Source organism: Hevea brasiliensis, chromosome 17 (genome assembly GCF_030052815.1).
Source record: "Hevea brasiliensis isolate MT/VB/25A 57/8 chromosome 17, ASM3005281v1, whole genome shotgun sequence".
Classification (NCBI taxonomy): Eukaryota; Viridiplantae; Streptophyta; class Magnoliopsida; order Malpighiales; family Euphorbiaceae; genus Hevea; species Hevea brasiliensis.
In genome coordinates, this window is record NC_079509.1 from 19,024,687 (window position 1) to 19,049,094 (window position 24,408).

Genomic DNA, 24,408 nt, shown 5'->3' on the forward strand with positions numbered 1-24,408 from the left:
TTTTGGTTATTTCATAGGGTGACATGTGGCACCATGAGATGGTGACACATGGCACTACACACAAACTTGTCAAATGTCTTTTAATCATGTAAGATGATTAAAATTAAGATTAAATATAGGTTTGACACTTGGTACAATGTGATTGGATCAATTAAACCTAGAGTCAATCAGAAGGTGACATGTGGCAAGGGTTTTAAGTGGTGACATAGCTATATAAGTGTAAGGGTGAAAGAACAAACATAACAAGTTGCCATTCTTCTCTTTGTGATGCCACCCTTGGCTGCTCTCCCTTCTCTTCTTCTTCATCTCTCGTCTATTCCAAGAGATTAGCAAACAATCTCTTGAATTAAAAATACTAGAAATTGTTTTTAGTGTCCTGTTTACATCTGTAATATCTCAAAAGGCAAAACTTGATTTTCTAATTCATAGAAAAAGCTTTAGAAGCTGTTCAAGGGCTGCCATAGGTGATTTTGGTGTGGACAAGCTACAGGGACAACATCTGGTGTCCTAGATTCATCCCAAAAGTGTCAAATACACTGCAGTGCATCAAGAGGTTAGTGCACTTGTTCTTGATCTAATCTAAGGTTCTAATAATTAATCTGATTAATTCTAAAATCTTAAATGGCAAATGTAGATCCAAAAATATATTAAAAGAGTTTTAATATGCTGTTTAGATCATTGAAATTCAAAATTTTTCATCTAAGGTCACATGCAATATCCAAATATTCATCTAAAGAATTTTTGCCTCAACTTCATAAATTCTTCTACAATATTTTCCAATCCAAGATCCCCAAATCTCCCACATAGTCCCTTCTCAAATTCTTCCCAAGTATGATTTGCCCCTTTATTCCAATTTTGAAACCAAGCATCAGCCCTATCAATCAAAAATATTCTTGCAATCCCAATTCTTTGATCCATGGGAACTTTATACACTTCAAAGTATTTCATACATTTTCTAAGCCAAACCCTAGGTTCTTTCCCATCAAAAGCAACTAATTCAATTTGAGGCAAAAATGGATTCATACCTTCAATAGTTGCGACATTCCCAATATTGCCTTGATCCTTTATTTGTGGATTAGGTAAATCTTGTGGAATTGGCAACAGACCCCTACTCTCGGCTCCTCTGATTCCATTTTCTTCAACTGAAACCTCTATTCCTTTTTTCCTTTACCATTATACTCATGAAGGCCCTCAGGTCCTGCCTTAATTCATCATTATCAGCAGAAGCCTGATCCAATTTCCCCTCTATTCCATTGAATCTTTCCTCTATTGAATAAAATTTTCCATCTATATTCTCCTGCATAACCCTAAATTTTTCTTCCAATTCTGCAACCCTAACTATCTTTGGACTAACCACCACAGACCTAGTCATAATTCCAATATCAATGCAGTGAACACCCACTCAATTCCCTCTCGGCAAGTTCTGATACCAAATTTTTGGGTAATAATCCCTAACAGAGAATTATAGGAGATTTAGAAGAGAAGAGAAGAGAGATTAGAAGGAGAGATATAAAGAAGAGAAGAATAGAGAGTTGTATTTCTTAGTTATCGTTCTAGAATGAAGTACAAGAAATAGCTTCTGAGCTTTATATAGTGCTCAGTAACCAAGCTACTAGGGAGAGAAGTTACAACAGCTCAACAACTTTATAGCTCAACAACTTTAGTAACCACCTCTCTCCTAATTCCCGCCAAACATACCCCCAAGATGACTCATTACCTCACTAACTCTCACATTCCTAACTACTCACTATTTCTTTCTATACTTCCTCCTTTGATAAGTAACAGAAACATATGTGGTAGCGGATGATTTGAGTTTCAAACAGTATGAAAATGCTACCTGCTAATTAAAATATCTAATATCATTAGTGTTATCAATGTGATTTGATACAGTACATTATTCCCACAAGCTGTTCTATGTCCTGTGACATGTTTCTCTCTTTTCCTTTGCAAAAATTATATTTTGTGAGGTTTTATTCTTGGAACTTTGATGGTGGGACTGGGGGCCAAAAAAGGTTTTGTGGATTGCATGAGTAATCTGCAGTTATTAAAAGTTCTAGTAAATCTTCTCAATTTGTTGTAGTATCATCCTGCTTCTGTTCTTTGCAATCTGGTAGGTAAACTAGGTTTTTGTGTGACAAAAAAAAAAAAAAGGAAAAAAAACTGGCACAAGGTGTGCATTTCGCTATCCTTGTTGCCCTTTTCTTCTAATTAATATCATGTTGTATGCATACACATATGTTATACTGTCTTATTGTGTTCTTGTCATTATCACCTTGAGAAACTTATTATAGGACTCTCTTAAAGGTAAAAGATTCAAAGGAGAAGGCAATGGGTGTGCTTAATTCATACCGTTTGTCTGGTCCGCGTGATGTTGTGCATGATAGCAATTTGCATTCTCAACAGACCACTGAAATTGGCCCTCTACCGTTTGTCTCCCTACTGGAGTTTGTGAGCGAAATTTACCAGGTTTGTTTGACCTTGTGATTATCATGTTACAACTTTGTAAATGTAAAAGGAATCTTGAGGTTCCAAAAATATAAATGCTTTATGAAAAACCCTTTGCTTAGCAAAATCTTATTGAATGCTTTATTGCTTTTTAAAATGTGTTTAAATTTGAGGTATAAAAGAAGCAGTAATTGTATTATAATGCATATATGACTAGGAAACACGTGTTAAGCATTTTTTTTAATTTAATGCTTGAAAGTATTGTTCTCTTGTTGTAAACCCTCAGAATTTGTGCAATTTTCAGAAGGAACCGGAGTTGTTGTCCGGCAATGATGTTTTATGGACATTTGTGAATTTTGCTGGAGAGGATCATACTAATTTCCAAACACTAGTGGCTTTCTTGAAAATGCTAAGTACTTTGGTACGTGACCATATTTATACTAATCAATGGAGCACACTTTATCATGTTTATGCAAGGCCAGGATCAGGCATCAATGTTCTTGTTGTAACATTTCTTTCAGGCTTCTAGCCAAGAAGGCGCTTCAAAGGTTTATGAACTACTTCAGGGCAAAGCATTCCGCTCTGTTGGGTGGAACACTTTATTTGATTGCTTAACAATCTATGATGAGAAATTTAAACAATCCCTTCAGACTGCTGGGGCTGTGTTACCCGAGTTTCAAGAGGGTGATGCAAAAGCCCTTGTTGCGTATTTGAGTGTTCTTCAGAAGGTTTGGACTTGTCTTGTTCTATAAAATATTTTCTTACCTTGTACTTTCTTGCATTTGATTGCTTCTTATGTGGCAAATTGATGTCTTTCTATGGCTTCATCACATTGTTGATTTTTTTAACGTTGTAAAATTATTACCATGTATATTAATTGATAGTTGATCATCTTGTTTTTGCTAGGGAATTTCTTTTACTTGAATTTGATAGTTTTTCAAGGATTACTCAATTGCCACCTATCTTTCTCCCAAGCATCTTAGTATGGACTAAAGATGATAGTTGATCAATCTGAAAATTTATTTGATCAATCAGATAATTTATTGCAATAACGTTTTCTATTTTGTTGTTTTCAAGAATTACAAGTAAATAAGTGTTTTGCGTGTGAAATTATTGCTTTGAACAAAATCTATGCTGGCATAGAATTACATTCCTTTCATTTTCTAATACTTTTCTCTTTAGCGTTAAGAACAGTTATTTGAATATATATATATATATATATATATATATATATAAACATTAATCAGGCATGTATGTATTTTAATGAAAGAAAGAATTAGGTTGGTTATTCATTGGTCATGTGCGACGTACATGAGATTTGATATATTAACATTTTAGTAAATTAATATGAATGTTATGCTGGTACAAAAAAGAGATTTTAGTTTAAAAATTGTGTTTGGTGGTCTGTTTTCTATGCTGAATGATTACGGATTTCATAGCCTTTGCAGCATTGGTCCAAATTCATGTGGCCAGGTATGATTTTTTCTTTGATTGAATATTTTTCATATTGAAGTGGTAGGAGATACGAAAGGGAGGGGCAAAACTAAGATGTTGCGGAGGGAAGTAGCGAGCAAGGACTTAATAGCGCTATATCTGGTGGGATGATGGAAATAAATCTATATAGCTGGGCCCCAACTAGTTTGGGAATAAGGCTTAGTTGAATATTGTGAATTCTGGAAAATTAACTAACATTTGAAGAATAGGATCAAATAATGAATTAATGAAAATGCTAAACACCCTGAATTTTAATCCCAACTTATTGGGTAAGTACATTAGTTTTTTATTTGCTTCTATGTAAAGGATGTCCCATTATGAATCCCTGACATTTATATCTTTTCTCTGGGCTCCTAATTATGTTTGGAATATAACTATTTAATGAAAATGGGAAGTTATTGTTTGGTTTGTTTTATTATATTCTCACTCCCCTTCCGAACACCACACAACACCCCCCCCCCCTCCTCCTCCTCCTTTTTTCCAACACTCACACCTCTCTTCCCTCCAAAACAAAACTTATGATTCTCTTGTTGTAATTAATGGACTTTGTGTTCAATTTTTATTTTATCCTTCTTAACTGGTACACGTATAAAATTGGTGAGCTACGTGGCAGCTTCATGTGACTGCTGTATAGGTCTTCAATGACTCAGTTTTGCTTCTCTTGAATATGCCAAATGTTGTCTTGTTGTATTATGTCCATTTGCTGAGTACTTGTTTTCTTTTGAGAAAGTGAAGGGATGGGGGCTGAGGGCATATTATTGCTACTAACGAGCAACTCATTACTTTTCCATAGGCTTTGAGCTCATCGTTGCCTGTGTACTGATAATTAAAGAAGTCTTTTTTCTTTGACCTTTCTTTTGCGCATATGCTGTTGGATTTGTTCTTGATTTGCCATGTGCTGCAGGTTATCGAAAATGGACATCCCAATGAAAGAAAGAACTGGTTTCCTGATATTGAACCATTATTCAAGCTCCTTAGTTATGAAAATGTGCCTCCATATCTGAAGGTTAATTTTGCTTGAATAAGTCTAATTAGTGTTTGAAATCTCTTTGAAGATTTGAATCTTCCATATATTTTTATGTCCCTTATAAATTTAGTAAGCATTCTTTTACAGGGTGCTCTACGGAATGCCATAACCACTTTTGTTCAAGTCTCTCCAGTCCTAAAAGACGTTATTTGGAGTTATCTTGAGCTGTATGATTTGCCATTAGTTGTTGGCACTCGTGTTGGAAACAGTGCAAAACCAATGGCAGCTCAGGTTAGTTTCTGTGTAGAATTTTAAAGTTTATTCTGGTAGATGAAATTGCTTGCTAATCATAGTGCATCAGATTATCATAACATTATTTCATTTAATATGATAAAACTCTCACAGTTTCATTTTATTTATTAATTTTATATAAACTTTGTGGCACAGTCAATTTGCTCAGCTGTTCTTTCTTGGTTAAGTTGGATGTAAAATGTATTAATCTCTGTAGTACTTGAACATGGTTTCTTCTTTTCACATTTATGTATAAATTGCATGTATTTGCTGTATCATAATGCTGGAAAATATGGTTGAAATTTGATTTTAAATGACTTAGAGTGTTGCAGAAATAAATAAGCGTCAAGGAGAGTTGATTGTGTAGTTATTTGGGAAGCTGAGTAAAATTTATGAGGATAACTGCCATCAACTTGGACTTGCAAATGTATTTGGTCTTTCAATAGGTGGCAAAATGATTCTTATGAAGTTTGATTTCGACAGGTTTACGATATGAGATATGAGTTGAATGAAATAGAAGCAAGAATAGAGCGATATCCTTCAACAATATCTTTCCTTAAGCTGTTAAATGCTCTTATTGCTGAGGAAAAAGATACAAGTGATAGAGGGCGTAGGTATTGGTCAATGGTTTCTGTTTTTGGTTTCTTTCATAATTAATATCTTCTCTTTTCATGCTAGCTTTAACATTGAGGGCCTTCTTGCAGATTTATAGGTATCTTTAGGTTCATATATGATGATGTGTTTGGGCTGTTTCCTCAGAGAGCCTATGCAGATTCTTGTGAGAAATGGCAGTTAGTTGTTGCTTGTCTGCAGCATTTTTATATGTAAGTGACTATTCCAAACTGGAAACCTTTTTTGCATCCAGGATTTATTTATCTTTCTTCCCCCTAAAATTTTGACTATATTGCCCTGCTTTTCATTGTCCTGAAAGTTTATGATTTATTTTATCTGATATTTGCATCAAACCTGTTCTGCCATTTAATTTGTGATGAGCTTCCATTTAAGCTACATCTTAATTCTAAGTTGGCAGTTCATTGTCCAAATTCCTAACTAAATGATCAGGTGACTAGTTAACAAGGAAATGATTTTCTTCTATAATTTATTGTGCAGGATGTTGAGCATGTATAACATCCAAGATGAGGATGTTGACAGTGTTGTTGACCAGTCACAGACACAATCATCTTCTCTTGAGATGCAGCTTCCGGTCCTAGAGTTGCTAAAAGTATGTGTTTATCACTATAGTTGGTTAACTTATTCTTCTACTGTTAGTAAATTAAATTTGAATCCCAAAGCTTGATAGCAAGTGAAATGTATTCCTTAACTTACAAAATAACTGGTCTGGAGTTGCAAACCCGTTCTCTTCAATTCCTTTTTTCATTGCAATCTAATTTTATGTACTTGTGTAATCTCTTTTTTTTTTGAAAGTCAAATTATGTTACTAACTTACTACACTTAATTCTTTTGGGGCAAAATGTCATAATAATTTTGACACTCCTTCTGGTGGTGACATTACAAAGTTGGATTTTCAATATCATTTCACTTTATTTTTTTGCTATGAACTTGCTTAATAGATAAGCAATACAAATTGTGACTGTAACATCTTTAGTTCATACATTTTACTGCTTATATATGGATGCATCTATTAATCTTTAATGAAATTCTCTAAAATCCGTGCATTCAATGCAATTTGCTTTTCCTGGAGAAGGAAAATTGCACCATGATGGCTGTTATGGTTAACTACTGCAAGGGTATTGTTTTCCATGATTTTGACTGCAATTAGAAACTATGTTTTCTCTGATCCCAGTGAAATGGGACATCACAATTCAAGGTGGTTTTGTTACATTGATTGACATAGCCTTTATACTTAGCTGAAATATCTATGCAACAATAGACTAGATTAAGGTAGTATTTTGGATAACTTGTGTAATGGGATTCTTTCTGTCTTTCATGCTGGGCATACTTGTCCAGCTGGTACTTGATTCCTTGCTGTGTCCCCAACCCATTCTCTCTCTTTCTCTCTCTCTCTCTCTCTCTCTCTCTCTCTCTCTCTCTCTATTCCCTTTTTTTCTTGCATGTGTAGTTTGGCACCAAGTGTGTGTATGACAGATCAAAAGTAGGGTAATTGGATGGGATTCTGGACAAGCCGTGATTGATAGTTCTCTTGAATTCATGCCGGGTTGTGGGTAATGTTCATATTTTGATCAAGATTTGACGAGGCTTGAGTTTGTCCTACTATTGAGCTCAATTGGCACAATTCAAGATTTCTTTTATGGAGTTTTAGCTTGTTTTGATCTCAATTATGCTCTTTTATATGTTAAAATTGTAGAGTCAGAATTATAGACTGCTACCGGTTCCCATTTGCTGTTGTCACTTAAACCATATGAATCTTGTTTTTAGAGCCTCATGGTTTTGTGGGTCATTCTGGTTTGGTTAATACCATTTTTCTTATGCCTAGCTTGTTGGAATCAGCTTAGAATGGCATTGTTCTACAGCTGAATTATCTTGCTAATAAGCCACTCTTAAGCTATTTCCAGCAACTTCTTTTTCTAAATTTGATTTTGGATATAGGACTTGTAGTCAAATTATGTCTTCGTAGATATAAGCGAAGTTTTAGGGGTCACAAGTTCTGTTTTCTTGTGGCGCTTAATCTTGACTATCAGAGTCACACTCATGTAATCCAAATTTAGGCTATTGATTGGTTGGACCTTGGTATGACTACGTGAGAAAAATAAGAAAAATGGATAAAGAATCTTATGGGTTCTACTTATACAAAATAATTATTATATCAAATTTTTCACGAGCAATGTACATTTTGGTGTCTTCAGATTCTTCTATAATTTAGATCTTCTTAGAATTGCATAATTGTTCAACACTTGAAATATTGTTTTATAGAAAAAATTGTAGCGTCTTTTAGAACCTGTGACTTGCAATATCATCAAGTGATCTAAAGGTACTTCTCTATAGCAAAGTGGGTTTCTTTTCACGAAATCTTGATTTGCTATGTTGGTTGCTCGTTTGCTATGAAACTTCAAATGGTTTCTGTTTATGTTATAACTCATAATAACTTGATACCTCCTTATCTATTTTATTCACTGGGTATAGAGTGTCTCTTTTTCCTTTAATACAAACTAAGAAGTGGTGGTTTCCCTTTTTGTTTGGGAGGTCTATGGTCACTGAAATGGTATCTGCTTTGCTCTACCTCCTTGCTAGTCATTGAAACCTTGATCAATGATATATTAATGTCTTAATCTGAACTTTAGGCATTCTAAGTGGGAGTTTGGGATGGAATGGATTTTGCAATGTGAGAAGGCTAAAGACACTTCTCTCTCCCCCTCCCTTTCTTAAGAAATTTGTTATTCCATGAGATTCAGTAAACTCTAATGTCTTATCACTCTTTTGATATGACTATATTTCATGTGTTTGCATTTTGTTTTTGCTTTATTATATACAATGACTTTTGCAGATTTTGTTTCCTTTAAGCTTTTGGGTAGCTATGCATTATGCAACATCTTGTGCAATGGCTGTGAGATTTGCTTTACTTGCACACCTTCTGTAAATATCTTATATTTTATGTTTTTATTGTGCAGGATTTCATGAGCGGGAAGACTGTTTTCCGCAATCTTATATGTATTCTTCTACCAGGGGTCAATTCAATCATCACTGAACGGACCAATGAAATTCATGGGCAACTTCTAGAAAAGGCTGTACAACTTTCTTTGGAAATTATAATTCTAGTTTTGGAAAAGGATTTACTTGTTTCTGATTACTGGCGGCCTCTGTACCAGGTAGCTATTCATATCTCTTTGTTATCGTGGTAGAAAAGTTCTTATTATTTCATGAAGAATAGATGCTCATATATATGTATTCATTTTTACAATCATGCTAACTAATTAGGGATATAAATCCCTATAATTATGCTATATTTAATAGGAATACAATTTCTATGTTAATTGTTAACTAAATAGGAACACACTATATATAAGTTGACTTCCCATAATGCTCCTTCTCAAGTTAGAGCATAGATGTTAATCATGCCCAACTTGTTACAAATGTTGTCAACACGAGTTCCATTCGAAGCTTTTGTAAAGATATCTCCTAATTGCTCTCCTGTTGAGATGGTGTTCTATTGAATCTTTTCACGAATGAAGTGATAATCAATCTTGATATGTTTTGTTCGCTCATGAAATATATGATTAGAAGCAATTAGAAAAGCAGCTTAACTATCACACCACAATTTAGCGGGCAGTGAGGTCTTAAGCCCAACCTCATCGAATAACCGACGTATTCAAATTACTTTGCACACAGATTGTACCATCGCTATATACTCTGATTCAACACTAGATTGAGTGACTACACTCTGCTTCTTACTTCTCTATGGCTCTAAGTTATCTCCAGTGAAGACAGAATATCTTGTAGTTGATCTTATGTTAACGTTAGATCCTCTACAAGAGACCATTTCCTGGAGCTCCTTTCAAGTAACACAAAATCTGTCTCAAAGCTTCTTAATGAGTAATAGTCGGAGAGGACATAAATTGACTTGCTATACAACAAAGAACGGGTCACAGTAAGATGGTTCAACTTTCCAACTAATCTCCTAAACATCTTCGGATCTTCAAATAAATCACCATCCTTAGCTATAAGTTGGATATTAGGAGTCATTGATACATTGCAAGGCTTAACGCTTCATTTCTCTGTTTCTGCCATCAAGTCAAGGATGTATTTCCTCATAGATAAAAAGTGTTGCAATGTGAAATTCAAATAAAACACACTCACACAATACACTAAGGTATTTAAGAGAGAATTTTTGTAGAGTTTTATTAATCAAATCTTTAAAGTTGAAAATACATAATAGAATATATGGAGCTATTTTTATCTCTTAAACCTACTAGGGAAATTTACTTTCTAGGAAGTTTAGATAAACTAAAACAGAATAGGAAATCTGGATAAAATAGGAAAAACTAAATCCTAGATAAAATAGAAAACTTCAATAACTAATCCTAATTAAAATAGGAAAACTAGATACAAGTCCTAATTGAAATAGGAAAACATGTAAACTAAATCTGCAGCTATATCTTGGCAAAATAGGAAGTCTAACTGAGCTTGGATTGCTTTGGAGGCAAGTTTGGAATGAAAAACGAAGCTGCATACCGCTGACCCACGAGAGACACACCCTGGCCTTGTGTTGGCCTGCTGGCATATGCTCTGGGTGTGTAATTTGCTGGATATTGAAAACCATCCCCAGTTCAAAAAAGATGCTTTTCTTACGCCTCGTAATCTTAGTGCCCAAGAAATACTTTAACATATCCAAGTCTTTTGTTTGAAATTGGATTTGAAGGAAAAATTTGAGAGATGAAATTCCTGTATTGTCATTCCCAATTATGACAATATTATCCAGCTAGAATACTAGCAAAATTAGGCCATTCTCAAAATGCCTATAGGACACAAATGATTGCAGTTACTCTTTCTCATGCCAAATTCCTTAACGACTTCACTTAACCTCACAAAATAGTTCCAAGGACTTTGCTTCAAGCCATACAAGAATTTTCGAAATCTGCACACTTTACCAAACTCCCTTTGAGCAACAAAACTAGGTGATTGTTCTATATAGACATTCTTCTAAAGATCACCATGCGGAAAAACATTTTTGATATGCAGTTGGTGTAAAGGCCAATCATGTGTGGCTGCAAGAGAAATGAACAAACGAACATAAGCAAGTTTGGCCACAGGAGAGAAAGTGTTTGAATAATCAATCCCATAAGTTTGAGCAAAGCTCTTTGCAACAAGGTGAGCCTTTAGTTGAGCTATAGAACCATTTGGATTCACTTTCGCTGTAAATATCCATTTGTAACCAATAGTTTTCTTATATACGAGTAGAGGCACTAGTTCTCAAGTACCATTAGCATCTAAAGCCTTCATTCCATCTTATATTGCTGTACTTTAGCCAGGATGAGACAAGACTTCCACAACAATTTTAGGAACATAAATAGATTTTAGTGAAGTGATAAAACAATGAGATGAAGAAGACAAATGGTTTAAGACACAAAGAATGAGATAGGATGTGTTTACTTGCATTTGCCTATGTGAAGAGCAATAGGAAAGATCTAGGTCAGAATCAAGATCAGTAGTGGTTGCTGGATCTTTTGATGAAGAAGCTGTTAGTGGAGGGTCTGAGTCAAGAGTTTTCAATGTTGTTAAATAAACATGAACAATATGAGGTTTAATAGTTTTCGGGCTAGATGGAGCAGGAGGAGCAGGGATTCAGACTTGGCTCTAATACCATGAAGAAGAAGAAGGAACATAAGAAAATTTGTAAGTATTTGCTTGATTATTCCTTTAAGCAATTGGGATATAATCATACATCAAGAAGGGAAGAATATACATTTATGGGACATATTTACAGGCACTGTTACAACACAATCACATCACACAATCTTAGTCACAATTATAGCAAGCATTCTAACACATCAAATAACCTAAACAGGCTACCTTCTGTAAAATCCTTTTAAGCAATTCAGTGTTTATTTAACCACTAGGTATATGAGTGTGTTTGTGTCACAGATTTCTTGAAAGCAAATTTTACTGTTTTCTTTTTTTGTGCCTAGCAGTTCACCTTCAAATGATATTCCTTTTTCCCCTCTCTCTCTCTCTCTCTCTCTCTCTCTCTCTCTCTCGCTTGCAGCCCTTGGACGTTATACTATCTCAAGATCATAATCAAATTGTGGCATTGTTGGAGTATGTCAGATATGATTTTCTACCGCTAATTCAGCAGTGCTCTATCAAAATCATGTCGATTCTGAGGTATCCTCTTCACTTTAATGTCTTTTTCATTTTTTTTTGTCATGACTGTGAATTAGTGTTCGTTATGTATGTTTATCTGTGTGGGCATGCATATGTGTATGTTTGCATACATGTGCATCTGTATCTGGAAATGTGTGCATGTACATGTATGTGCAAAGTAAAAGGGGTGGAAGAGGAGCTGTGGCTGAAATGGTTCGCTTGTGGGCCTGTATGGGTATTTGTTGGTCTTCACATCTGTACTGAAAGATTTAACAATGGAGTCATCATGTGTTACAGTTCTCGCATGGTTGGGCTCATACAGTTACTGTTAAAATCCAATGCTGCAAGCTGTTTGGTTGAGGATTATGCAGCCTGCCTTGAGCTACGTTCAGAAGAGTGCCAAATTATAGAGAACAGTGCTAATGATCCAGGGGTTTTGATAATGCAGGTAAGTGTTATCTGGTTCTTGCTTGTTATTATAAGTGCTACTGCTTCAGCACTTCATAAAATGCTTGTCATAATTTCCTTTACTTCTGTGCAGCTTCTGATAGATAATATTGGTAGACCAGCTCCAAATATTACACATTTACTGCTTAAGTTTGATCTTGACACCCCAGTTGAGCGAACAGTTCTACAGCCAAAATTTCACTACAGGTTCTTTTTTTTTTTTGTTACAATTCCTTTAAATATATTCATATTTGTTTCTCTATTGTCTATAGCATCTTTTTTACATTTATTGTTTCACTTGTAGTTGCTTGAAGGTTATTCTTGAAATCTTGGAGAAACTTTTAAAGGCAGATATTAATGCATTACTCCATGAGTTTGGTTTTCAGGTTGGATTCTCATCTAGTGCTCTCAAATTGTTCTATTCTACTTTATTTTTTATTATGTGGATTGTTTCGCTTACTGTTATAATGGAAAGATTTGTCCATTTGCCTTGTGCAGCTCCTTTATGAGTTGTGCTTGGATCCACTAACTTGTGGCCCTACCATGGATTTGCTGAGCAATAAAAAGTATCAATTCTTTGTGAAGGTACATCGTGAACTGAAAAATCAAGATTAATATCTCTATGATGCTACCACTTTGTAGCTTCTTTATAAATATCCTTACAGATTTTCATTTCTAAAATCTTTGTTAAATTCATTGTGACAGCACCTTGAAACCTTGGGTGTTGCTCCCCTTCCAAAAAGAAATAGCAACCTGCCACTTCGCATCAGTTCCCTTCACCAGGTTTCTTACTATATATTTAATTTTTATGACTAAGCAACTGCATTTTTATTATTGATCCACTCTCTACATGCTTTTCTACTTTTAATTTGGTGGTCAGCTTCTATTGGTTTGAGCTTAAAGATCCTCGTGCATGTCTATTTATAACAAAATTAGGTCTCTTTTCTCTATAGCGGAATTGATATCTTATTCCCTTTTTTTTTTAAGTTTTTTGTTTGTTAGATGTCCCATTTTTTGAAAAATATTTTAGCAATGATTGATAACTGGCCAAAAGAAGATATAATAGTAATTATTGAAAACATATTTGGATTTAGGCAAAGCTCATACCTGTTGCCTTACTGTCTTGGTAATACTGATATATGATGTGGTACTGGAACAAAAATGACACTTATTCGTTTTCTTTTTTTCACTTTTGGTGCCTTCGAATTTCTTAAAGGTCCTTGTGTTAAGGACCCTTGAGTAGGATCTTGTCACAGGTCAGGCTACTGGGAAATCACCTTTGCACAGAGCTATCGTCTTCCCTTTGTTAAACATTCCTGCTCTTCCTTGAAGAACCTATTGTGAATAATTAAGTGAAGGCTCATTGTTGAGAGAACCTTCCAATCTCATAGAACATAATTTTTTTTGAGAAAAATCTTGCCTGCTTTATTTATTGATAATCATTGGTTTATATATAAAGGTTACAACAGCCAAAGAATTTAGTCATCAAAGATGACATCCAAGCTGTAGCTATAATTCAAATTACAAAATTCAAACTTGAATGAAACATAAAAATAGAGATACTGGAGCTGCTTCCTCGACAGGTAACAACCTTTGACTGCGACAATTTGAATTCAGGCATTAACTTGAGTGAGCTGTATATCTGCTGCCCCTATCCCTGCATTCCTGTTAACTCGAGTGAGCTGCACATCTGCTGTCCCTATCCCTGCATTCCTGTTAACTTGAGTGAGCTGCACATCTGCTGTCCCTCTTCCTGCATTCCTGGTACTAGTACGATGGTGACGATCATAACCCTTGCCAACAAATGCATCCACAACACCTAGTCTTCATGACTGGATTTTGTTTACTTAAATGCTATCTGAATAGGGTGAGGTTTGACATGAAGGTTCTGCAAACAAGATCTATGCTGCATGGATTTTCTTCAGTTAGTAGATTGATGAATGTTGGTTGTAACTTATTAGAAGATAAATGTGAAATTTGTATAAAACCACTATTAGGACTTCTTTACAGATATTATGAGTTACTTGAAAACCTGCTGAATAATTGTCTACTCATATCTGAATTTTCATACTCAATGTGTACTGCTTTTCTGTTTCACCAAAAAACAACATAATTTTTAAATTATTGCTAGTAATTTATGGCTCTTTCAATTAGTTAGATTGCTTTCATGTTAATTTCTTGTTCTGTTTTTGTTTTTTCCCTTTTTTTTTTCCATTTACTTTCCCAGAGAGCATGGCTCTTAAAGCTCTTAGCTGTAGAGTTGCATTCTGGCGATATGAGTACCCCTACTCACAGAGAAGCATGTCAGAATATACTTGCTCATCTTTTTGGAAGGGAAATAATTGAAATTGGGTCTGATCGAGTGGTTTCTGATTCTTTCACTTTTCAAAATGGCATTGAACATGCTGGAACCCAAGCGATAAGCAAGAGTAAGGTATTTTCAGTTGCTTCTGACTGACGGTTTTTGAATTGATGACCCAGGCAGTATGTCTTTTAATCATTTATATTGAGGACCGACAGATGTGATTTTTGAATTCTACTTTATGTGAGAGTAGTTCACAGTCACACTGTGTTTTATTTTAATGTATTTTTATCTTCTACATTACTCGGACTCGGGTATGGGTGTCGGAAATGAGTACATATCCATGTGTTAGACTTGTGAACTTTCTAAAAAGAAAATACGGGATATGGATCTAAATTTAGACACCGTTGCTCAGATACGTTATGAATGCTGAAAGGGTTCAAATAATCTATCCAAAAAGGGCCAGTCACAATTAAAATTGTGATATGAAGCCATTGGATTCTCGAAATATTCAATATTTTTTAACTTGTTTTGTACCTATCCTTTAATCCAAAGTTGCATTCTCTTTTTAACTTTTTTTTTACCTATCCTTTAATTCAATATGCTTTTCATCTTGAGAGATTTTTGTCACTTTAGTGTCCGATTGCATGCATATGTGTCGGATGCATATTCCATGTCATGTCCTATTTCATGCAGTATTGACACGGGTAGGGCAGGGCAAAAAGAAGAGTTGGGGTATCAGAGGTTATGTTTCATGGTTTTAAGTTATGCAATCCTATTGCAATTCCTGATTTGGTTCAGTGGTAGCACTCAACTGTGAATGGCTAGCGGTCAGCGGCTGTAATTGATTGTTAGGCATTTGGTAATTTAACAGTTGGGGTTTTCATTAAATTATTATTTAACATTTTTATATTTTAATTAATTATTTTCATATTTTAATGAGTTGGTATGGTATGTTGTTCGGCTATATAAATGTACTGAGTATGTTAAAAAGTTTAAAAATGCAAATAAATTGTGTGTTTTTATTGTTAAATTATTAATAAATATTTTCATAATTATTCTGAAATTCAATTGCAAATTTTTTGAAAGCCAGCTTTTGAGTACAAAAGCTATGATTTCTAGCTTTTGCAACTTTTAGTTATAAAAATTAAAAGCTAGCCTTTAATATTTCAACCAACAGTTCTATTTTAAAAAAATAATATTTCAACCTAACAGTTTTTATTTTTTGTTTTACCAAACCTCAATGTGTAGCAGTTGAGGCTTCAACCACTAACAGCTAGCTTCAAAAGTGAAAAATGTTGATGGCTTGTGTTTCTACGTTGTCACATCCTAATTATAGCCGATATTAAATTTATTTTCTGTTACTCTATAATGATTTCGATCGGGTTTCATAATTGCTAGACCATCTTGAAAGACTTGTTTCTTACCGAAATAATGTATTACGCTTCACAGGCGGTATCGGAAATATTAAATATACCATTGATCCTTAAAGAGGCATTGGTGGATTAATGTTTGAGCAAAATCTATTTTATCATTTTGATGCTGCTGAAAATTTGGCTGTTCTCCACTTTTATCAAATTCAGGTGTTAGAGTTGCTTGAGGTAGTCCAGTTTAGATATCCAGATACTAGTATGAAGCTTTCTCAGATTGTCTCTAATGTGAAGTACGACTTGCTGGTAAGATTCTAGTGCTTGAAAGTGGTCCTTGTATAGTTGTATTCTTTTTGTGTGAGACTCTTTCTTGTGGTTTTGTAGGCAGAGGACATACTTGGAGATCCAGCTGCTTCTGGAAAGGGTGGTATTTATTACTATTCAGAGCGCGGTGATCGTCTGATAGACCTAACTTCTTTCCATGACAAACTTTGGCAGGTCCATCTCTGTAATTAACTGAGCCCTCAGAAGTCATAATTGATTTGTCTACAATACTTTTCCTAAGATTATGAACTTGCAAACTTTCATAAAGGATGGTGGCGCTGACTTCTGTTTTTGCTCAGAAATTCAATTCATTGTATCCCCAATTGAGTAACTTTGGCAGTGAAGCTGAGCTAAATGATCTAAGAGAGACAATTCAACAGATGTTGAGATGGGGATGGAAGTATAATAAGAACCTTGAGGAACAAGCTGCACAACTTCATATGTTGACTGGCTGGTCTCAGATTGTTGAGGTTCAGAGTCTTCCAAAGGGCTCCTTTGGGTTTCTTTTAAGTTCTATATCTGAAAAGCCCATATTTTAAATATTTTTAATCACTTTAATTCTGTCTCTTGTGTGCGTCAATGTTCTTTTTCAGGTCTCTGCTTCAAGAAGGATGTCCTCTCTGGAAAATAGATCTGAAATTTTATATCAGTGGGGCCCTTATTATGATTGGCATTTTTTCTTCCACTTTATTCATGGACGCTTTGTAATTGCTCTTTGGTCATTGACAGGGTTCTTGATGCCTCTTTGAGTGCTTCTGCTTCTCCAGACTGTTCATTGAGGATGGCATTCATTTTGAGTCAGGTATGATTCATTCGTTAAATCTTTCCTCCTTTCAAGTGGGCGGTTTACCTAGTCTTAACCTCTACTGTGGCTTTCTTTTTCTTGAGATACCCCTAGGTTGCGCTTACATGCATGGCTAAACTTCGGGATGAAAGATTTATATGCCCTGGTGGTCTAAATCCTGATAGTATCACATGTCTTGATATTATCATGGTGAAGCAATTATCAAATGGTGCTTGTCACTCTATATTGTTTAAGCTTGTAATGGCAATTCTGAGAAATGAATCATCAGAGGCCTTGAGGAGACGGTATGTTTGTTTCTTTTTTAACTAGGAAGCTGGTGCAGTCAGTCTAGTTTGAACTTCTAGTTGCATTCTGACCCTCCCTCTTTCCTGCCCTCTCTTTCTATGGATGCACATGCATTTTTTGGGGTGTGCAGCCAATATGCCTTGCTGCTTAGCTATTTTCAGTATTGTCAGCATACACTTGATCCAGATGTTCCAACAACAGTTATGCAGTTCTTATTGCTTACTGAGCAAGATAGTGAAGATCTGGACCTCCGTAAGGTGTGTAGATTAGACAACCCTGATGCTCTATGTCTTTCTCTCTCTCTCCCTCTCTCTCTCTCTTAACTGAAGTTTTATGAATTTTGACCTGTTGGCATGTTTCCAGATTAACAGAGAACAGGCTGAACTAGCTCATGCAATTTTTTCCATATTGAGAAAAGAAGCTCAGGCAATCTTAGATTTGGTAGGCATCCAACTTTATCATATATTCTGACATATGGAAGCTGACTGGAACGAAGTGAATGATGATTATATGATATGCTTTTTGTGTATTAGATTGCTTTCTGAAGAGGCTATAATGGCTGGTTAAACTTGTATAATCTTTTGGAAGGCTTAGTTTACAAGCTATAAAAAATCCATATTCATTGAGTTCTGTTTCAATGTACTGTTAAGTTCAAACTTCTTAATGAAAATTAAATTTTTGTTAAATTGGGTCATATCATTTTCTGCTTCACTTTTTGTGCCTCAAGTTGTCATTGCTATCTAGGATTGTTTTTCATATTCTTCTTGTCCTGTAGTCCAAAACCCTCGCCTGCTATTTTGACTGTTGCTCCCCTCTCTTTTCACAAAATTTGTGTTTGTTCTCATATCTCCAGGTAATAAAGGATGCAACTCAAGGTAGTGAACCTGGGAAGACAATAGCACTCTATGTTCTGGATTCACTGATTTGTATTGATCACGAGAGATATTTCTTTAGCCAACTTCAAAGTAGGGGATTTTTGCGGTCTTGCCTGATGAGCATCAGCAATGTTTCCTATCAGGTGTTGCTTCTCTGAGCCACAATATCTACTGATTCATGGAAAAATATACTTCAAATCTTAATATTTATACACTAGTTACAGAGGGCTCATATTTGATGAATACTTATTTCCCCTAATGGGAACTTGCCTATCTGAAAGTCTTTTTTTAATGAGGACTTAATAGGAAGATTATGAGAAAATATAAATTACAACAAATATATTTGTTAGGGAACCTTACTTTGACATTTATGTGCCATTAAAATATTTATATGTTCAAAACTTTTGTTAATTGTTATCCTAGCTTTCTATTGTATTATCCTTGTCCTTATGTTTTTATATATATTTTTTTATTAGCAAAATTAAAATAAATAAATAAAGAAAATGAATGCATGTGCATGTATGTATGCTTTTTTTATTAGGAGTATATGCAATGATATTCAATTTTGACCTGGTTTCTCAGCTTTTTAAAACCTGTGTGATAGTGGATAAAAACTATTAACCATCCTAGTCTCACATTAGCAGTGTCTGGGGGAATAAACTTCATTTTCTCATGAAGTGTTTGCCTTCAGGATTTGAATCTGTGTGTGTATGTGTGTGCACGCGCACATGCGTGCGCATGTACCTGACAGCCAAAGCTACACACAATAACAAAGAAAAGAAACAAAAGGACATTCTCATACATCATAGAACATAAATTCAGCACTCAGCTCTGCCCACCCTTTCACGTGAATATTGTTAGGGTTAGTCGTTCATTTTATTTGTTGCTCAAGTAAACTTTTCAATTGAGATGGAGCTATGGATTTCCATTCATTAAATAGGATCTTGCAGTGTCTACCACACTTCATATACTCTCAAGTTGTTTGTGTTAGTTGGATCAATAATTTTTTTTTTCTTTATTTTTTTAATTTAGGATTTTAGGCATTCCCTAGACTCTTTGCAACGAGCATGCACTGTTGAGGCTGAACTGGCATTACTGCTTAGAATTAGCCATAAGTATGGAAAATCTGGGGCACAAGTTTTATTTTCAATGGGTGTTTTGGAGCATATTGCCTCGTGCAAGGCAGTTAATTTGCAGGTGATAATATTTTCTATCTATCCATAGTTTTGTTTTTTTGCACTTAAGTTCATATAAAGTAAAGCTAACATACCTAGCAGGGAAGTTTGAGACGGCTTGATCCAAAGCTTCAACGAGATGCGGCTGTGGATATTGACAAACAACGGATGATCACAACTCCAATACTGAGATTGGTGTTTTCATTGACTTCATTGGTTGATACATCTGATATTTTTGAGGTTGGTATTGGTCTTCCTTGTATTGGCTGTTACTTTCTTATCCAGTCTATTTCTAGTTGTGGCAACTTGGATGCCCCAATCATAATTGTCTTGTTTTTTCATATACATTTCTGCTTGAGTTTGTTGTCAATCCTTTACATTCCCTCTTTCCTTATCATTTATTCGTTTTCATTATGTTCAGGAAGCACTTCTTTCTTCAAATTTGTGTGTTTGGTGCAGAAATATAGTTGAGTTGAGTTGAATTGTGTGCTTGGCAGGTGAAGAACAAAATTGTTCGTGAAGTTATAGATTTTGTCAAAGGACAACAATTGTTATTTGATCAAATTCTTCAGGAAGATATTTCTGAAGCTGATGATTTGACAATGGAGCAGATAAATCTTCTTGTTGGCATACTTAGCAAGGTAACGACCATCATGGTGCATGATAATGCTCTTAAAATGGTGAAACGAGCTGGGTGACCTTTTCAACTATTAAGAGATTGTACTGTTAATGTGACTGGGTGGCTGTTTGGCATTTATAATTATATCTATATTGTGGTGGGGAAATGTGAATGACACTCGAATATTCTGTCTACTTGTCTTGTCTCATAGTAGAATTTGTCAGTAGTTCTTGTTTCCCATTTTTTCTTTCGGTTGCTCTTTTTCTTCTCTGTAGGTATGGCCTTATGAGGAGAGTGATGAGTTTGGTTTTGTTCAAGAGCTTTTCAGTATGATGCGTACTCTTTTCTCTTTTGAGTCAGAGACACTTACTTTAGGGAGATCAGTGCAATCTCCTGAGGTATATCTCATGTTTCTTTTGAGGAAAACCACTTCAAAGTTCAAACAGAAGCAAAATATATTATTCATCGTTAACTTGTTTGGTTGCTTGTTGAAAAATTATCAGACTAAGAGAAAGTTAGAATTGAACTCGTTTCGGTTGTGCTTCAGTCTGAGCTCTTATCTATATTTTCTGGTCACAAAGAAATCTTTGCGACTCCAGGTATATGCACGAACTTTGGGCAAGTGGCCATTGTGTATAAATTTTCATACGTGTGGAACTTTTGGTACCATTTTGCTTAATGAATAAAAAATTATGACATCTATGGTGAATATAATGCACCACAGGTTTCGGACCACCCTATTGATTACCGTTCTCCTGCTGGGCTGCAGCAGCCCACATTGACTTTACTTGGTTCTCTTCTTAGTTCTGTGACAAGTTCCCTTGAAAGAGCAGCGGAGGAAAAATCTTTGCTACTTAATAAGGTATTGCAGCATTAAAAATAAGCAATAGCCTTTTTTCCTCTTATACTGCTTCTATCTCCTTTTGGTAATTGGTTACAAATGATTATTATATTTGTGATGTCTCAGGTTCGAGATATAAATGAGCTATCAAGGCAGGAGGTGGATGAAATTATCAGCATGTGTATTCGGAGAGAATGTGTATCATCATCAGATGATATACAAAAAAGGTTATCTGTTTTTTGCTTCTTGTCTCTCCTCTTCTTTTATGCTGTAATTTTGTTTCTGTTCATCATACAAAAAAGGTTCTTGTTTTGGTAATGATGCATTAAGTTAAACGAAGTTTATTTTCCTAGTGTTTTCAGTCATTACTATGTATATTAATGATAAGCAAAAAACTTGGAGATAGGTATCAAGTTGTGGTGCGTTAAAGCAGGGTCCTTAAAAGGAAAGACAAGCGTTCAATTTTTTTGGCATGTTGTAGTTACTGTTAGGCATCAAACTTGCATGCCCATAGTTACAACACTTATCACTTAATCATTGCACAATTCAATAGATGAATAAAAGCAAATTACTAATAATGTAGACCATCCTTCACAAAGATGGTAACTATGTTCAAAAGTAATATTTGCAAAAGAGAAGATTAAACTCTGCCCTTATGTGCTATGTTCAGTCAACGCACTTGTCCAACATTTAGTTATTTTGTTTTTATGCTGGAACATGAAGTAAATGCCCTGATTTCTTGAAACTGGAGTTTTTCTAAAGATTCATGCAACATTCTGAATACTTTTATAGGTACTAACTTTTGCATTGAGGCAATCCATCTTGAGAACGATAAATGCGAGTCATGCCAAATAGGTCGTCATTGCTCAGAGTTTGATGGGTCTTGGATTATTCCTGAACCTTGGCGAAGAGGGAGGAGTGTGATATCCTACACTTCCTTGCCCTCTGCCTCCCCCTTTAAAAAAAGGGAAAACAAGAAAAAAAGAAGAAGAAAGAAGGAATGAAAGGGAAAAAAAACCCAATATCTTGTTGGCTGCTTTTTTATAAAGTTGCTTCAGTGTCAAATAAATTCACACTTCCCCCAGTACCATCCTATGTTAACCATCGAAGAGTTGTAATATAGATCCAAAGGCAGAAAAGTTGTAGTAAACCTTATTTGACTGTTCATAAAAACTCATTGGCTCTACAATCTAATGGAACGATGCATGTTGGTCTGCCATTTCCAACACATCATCATTATATGCAAGCTGTCTTGTTCTGTAATAAGGTCTATTGTTTTCTCTATTTCTTAATGACATTCTAATGGGGGCGTGGATTGCATATGATATAATATTTCAGTGCTTGTGATTTGATTCATTTATCGTTTGGGTACTAGGGTTTATTATGCTCAACCTTTTTTTCCCCAAATGGTAATAACTCTATTGACCATAGGTCTTTATTGTTTATTCTTGGCGTATTTTTTAATCTTCCAACTATATGAATGAGGTGCATAATGATTGTTATTTGCAATTAAGTGGTTCACATCTGACTGATGAAGCTTGACTATTGATATCTTCTCACTCTCTGAAATTGTTCATTGTACTGTTTCAAAATCTTCATGGTGGAATATGATAGGAATATGCTTTTAATGTTGGAGTAAAACCATCAATCCATTCTCTTATTTGCAGGAGGTATATCGCAATGGTGGAAATGTGCCATGTGGCTGGCAATAGAGATCAGCTAATTACCATATTACTTCCACTTGTGGAACAATTGCTAAATGTCATTCTCATTCACTTTCAAGACAGGTCTCTTTTTTTTTTTTTTTCCCATTGTTCTCTCTTGTATATCTTCAGTTTGGGAGGGTGTTGTAGAGTAATGCCGTAAGAATTTTATGCAATCTTCACTTTGCACTGGAGGACATTGTTTCTGCAATTTAAAACTTTAAACCTGTGATCTCCTATTTGCAATGAAGCATTCTTACCATATGGTAGATGGCTTACCCTCCAGCTTCTTGAAATTTGCTTTAACATGTGATTGTAAAGCGGTTGGTAGTATTTAGCTTAGGCTGACTTTGTTGATCACTGGCAGATTGGTTCAGTATAACAACTAAAGTTATCTTCTTGATTTGTGGCTTTTCTTGGCAGCTCTGTGACATCTGATGCTAATGGAGCTATGAAAGTGATTACATATGGTGTGAAGTCTGACTCAGAACAGGACACATCTTTATTGTGTGGAAAACTGGTTCCAGCTTTAGAACGTCTTGAGCTAATGAGTGAGGTATGAAGCTTCCTGAAATATTAGTTTACAGCTTACAGCTAGGTGGAATATTCCAATTACTGAGCTATTGTTTTTTGGGAGTAGTCTGGTGAGTTGATTATTAGTAGAAAGCGAAATTTTCTTCCTCAATGGAGACTGTTGGTGTTGTGCAAGCAAAATACTCACAGGAATCTTTCTGGGTGTCCCTATTTTATTGTTATTTCATTGGTTGAAGCTCATGCCTATGCTCTCTAACCAAGCACTCACTTTATTTGTCCGTTTTCCTCTAGTACCAAGAACTATACTTCTTATATTGCTTATAAAGGTTTACTAGAACTATCTAATAGACTTGGAAGGTATCAACATAATCCACAGCTCCATACGCCCCCAATTTTTTAGTAATACTTATATATATATATATATATATATATATATATATATATATATATATATTGGAGCGTTTTGACATATTTTTTAATGGTGGTTATGTGTTATTACAGGATAAAGTTGGCCGCCCACTTAAGGTATTTCTCAGATTAGTGACATCAGTCAAAGAAATGGCAATTCACAGGTGGTCCTTGTAAGATATTCTCAGGCAGTGAGGATATTTTATGTTTTAGCTCATGTAAATTTTAGATCATAAGAGTATTCATGCTTCCAAGAAAACGTGTAATATCTGTCGTATAATCTTTAAACAAATTCTCGTTGTATCTTCTCAAGTTTTTAGCCTAGTTACATTTTTTTTTTCCCTTTTCTAGATTATCCTCTGAAGTAATATTTTTGTTTTCATGTTGTTCGGTCCATTACAAACCCACAACCCCACACCACCCCCCCAGCCACCCCCCACCAGCTCTTTTTGTTTTTTTTTTTGGAAAATGAAACTATAATGAAGATGAACTTATTTAGATGCAGTGAGTGGAATATGAAAATGAGAGGGATTTTTGTCAAAAAAATTCTTGTAAGGCGGTGTGAAGTCAAAAGGAACTTGCTTATCTTATAGTAGTGACGTATATAAAAATTCAAATAATGTCACTGAAAATTTAAAATTTTTAAAACTAAAACACGTGTGTGATAGCAAAATTTTAAATGTGAGTAAACCTAATGAGAACAAATTTCTTTACATAATCTTAGAAGTTCGCATCATTGGTTTATT

General features: G+C 35.0%; 1 protein-coding gene across 3 annotated transcripts; it reads left to right on the forward strand.

Moving 5' to 3' along the window:
- Positions 1-352: 352 nt before the first annotated feature.
- LOC110654772 (nuclear pore complex protein NUP205) lies at positions 353-24,044 on the forward strand. 3 transcript variants are annotated; one of them, XM_058140064.1, is made up of 36 exons: positions 359-553; positions 2,305-2,466; positions 2,750-2,866; positions 2,967-3,173; positions 4,844-4,945; positions 5,054-5,197; positions 5,681-5,811; positions 5,902-6,021; positions 6,308-6,419; positions 8,785-8,982; positions 11,877-11,995; positions 12,272-12,422; positions 12,516-12,628; positions 12,726-12,807; positions 12,920-13,006; positions 13,127-13,204; positions 14,649-14,855; positions 16,307-16,399; positions 16,478-16,591; positions 16,717-16,887; positions 17,011-17,066; positions 17,147-17,219; positions 17,316-17,506; positions 17,638-17,764; positions 17,871-17,948; positions 18,361-18,525; positions 19,415-19,579; positions 19,660-19,797; positions 20,055-20,198; positions 20,452-20,574; positions 20,680-20,775; positions 20,901-21,038; positions 21,144-21,244; positions 22,685-22,804; positions 23,144-23,276; positions 23,756-24,044. In XM_058140064.1, exons 2-36 carry the CDS (start codon positions 2,329-2,331, stop codon positions 23,837-23,839), a joined length of 4,416 nt encoding a protein of 1,471 aa, XP_057996047.1. In that variant the 5' UTR covers positions 359-553; positions 2,305-2,328; the 3' UTR covers positions 23,840-24,044. The 3 variants fall into 3 exon arrangements, 2 of the variants coding, with proteins under 2 accessions (XP_057996048.1, XP_057996047.1); XM_058140065.1 differs by lacking the exon at positions 17,871-17,948 and having other exon boundaries at positions 353-553; XR_009145718.1 differs by lacking the exon at positions 23,756-24,044 and having other exon boundaries at positions 358-553; positions 21,144-21,243; positions 22,683-22,804.
- The last annotated feature ends 364 nt before the right edge of the window (positions 24,045-24,408 follow it).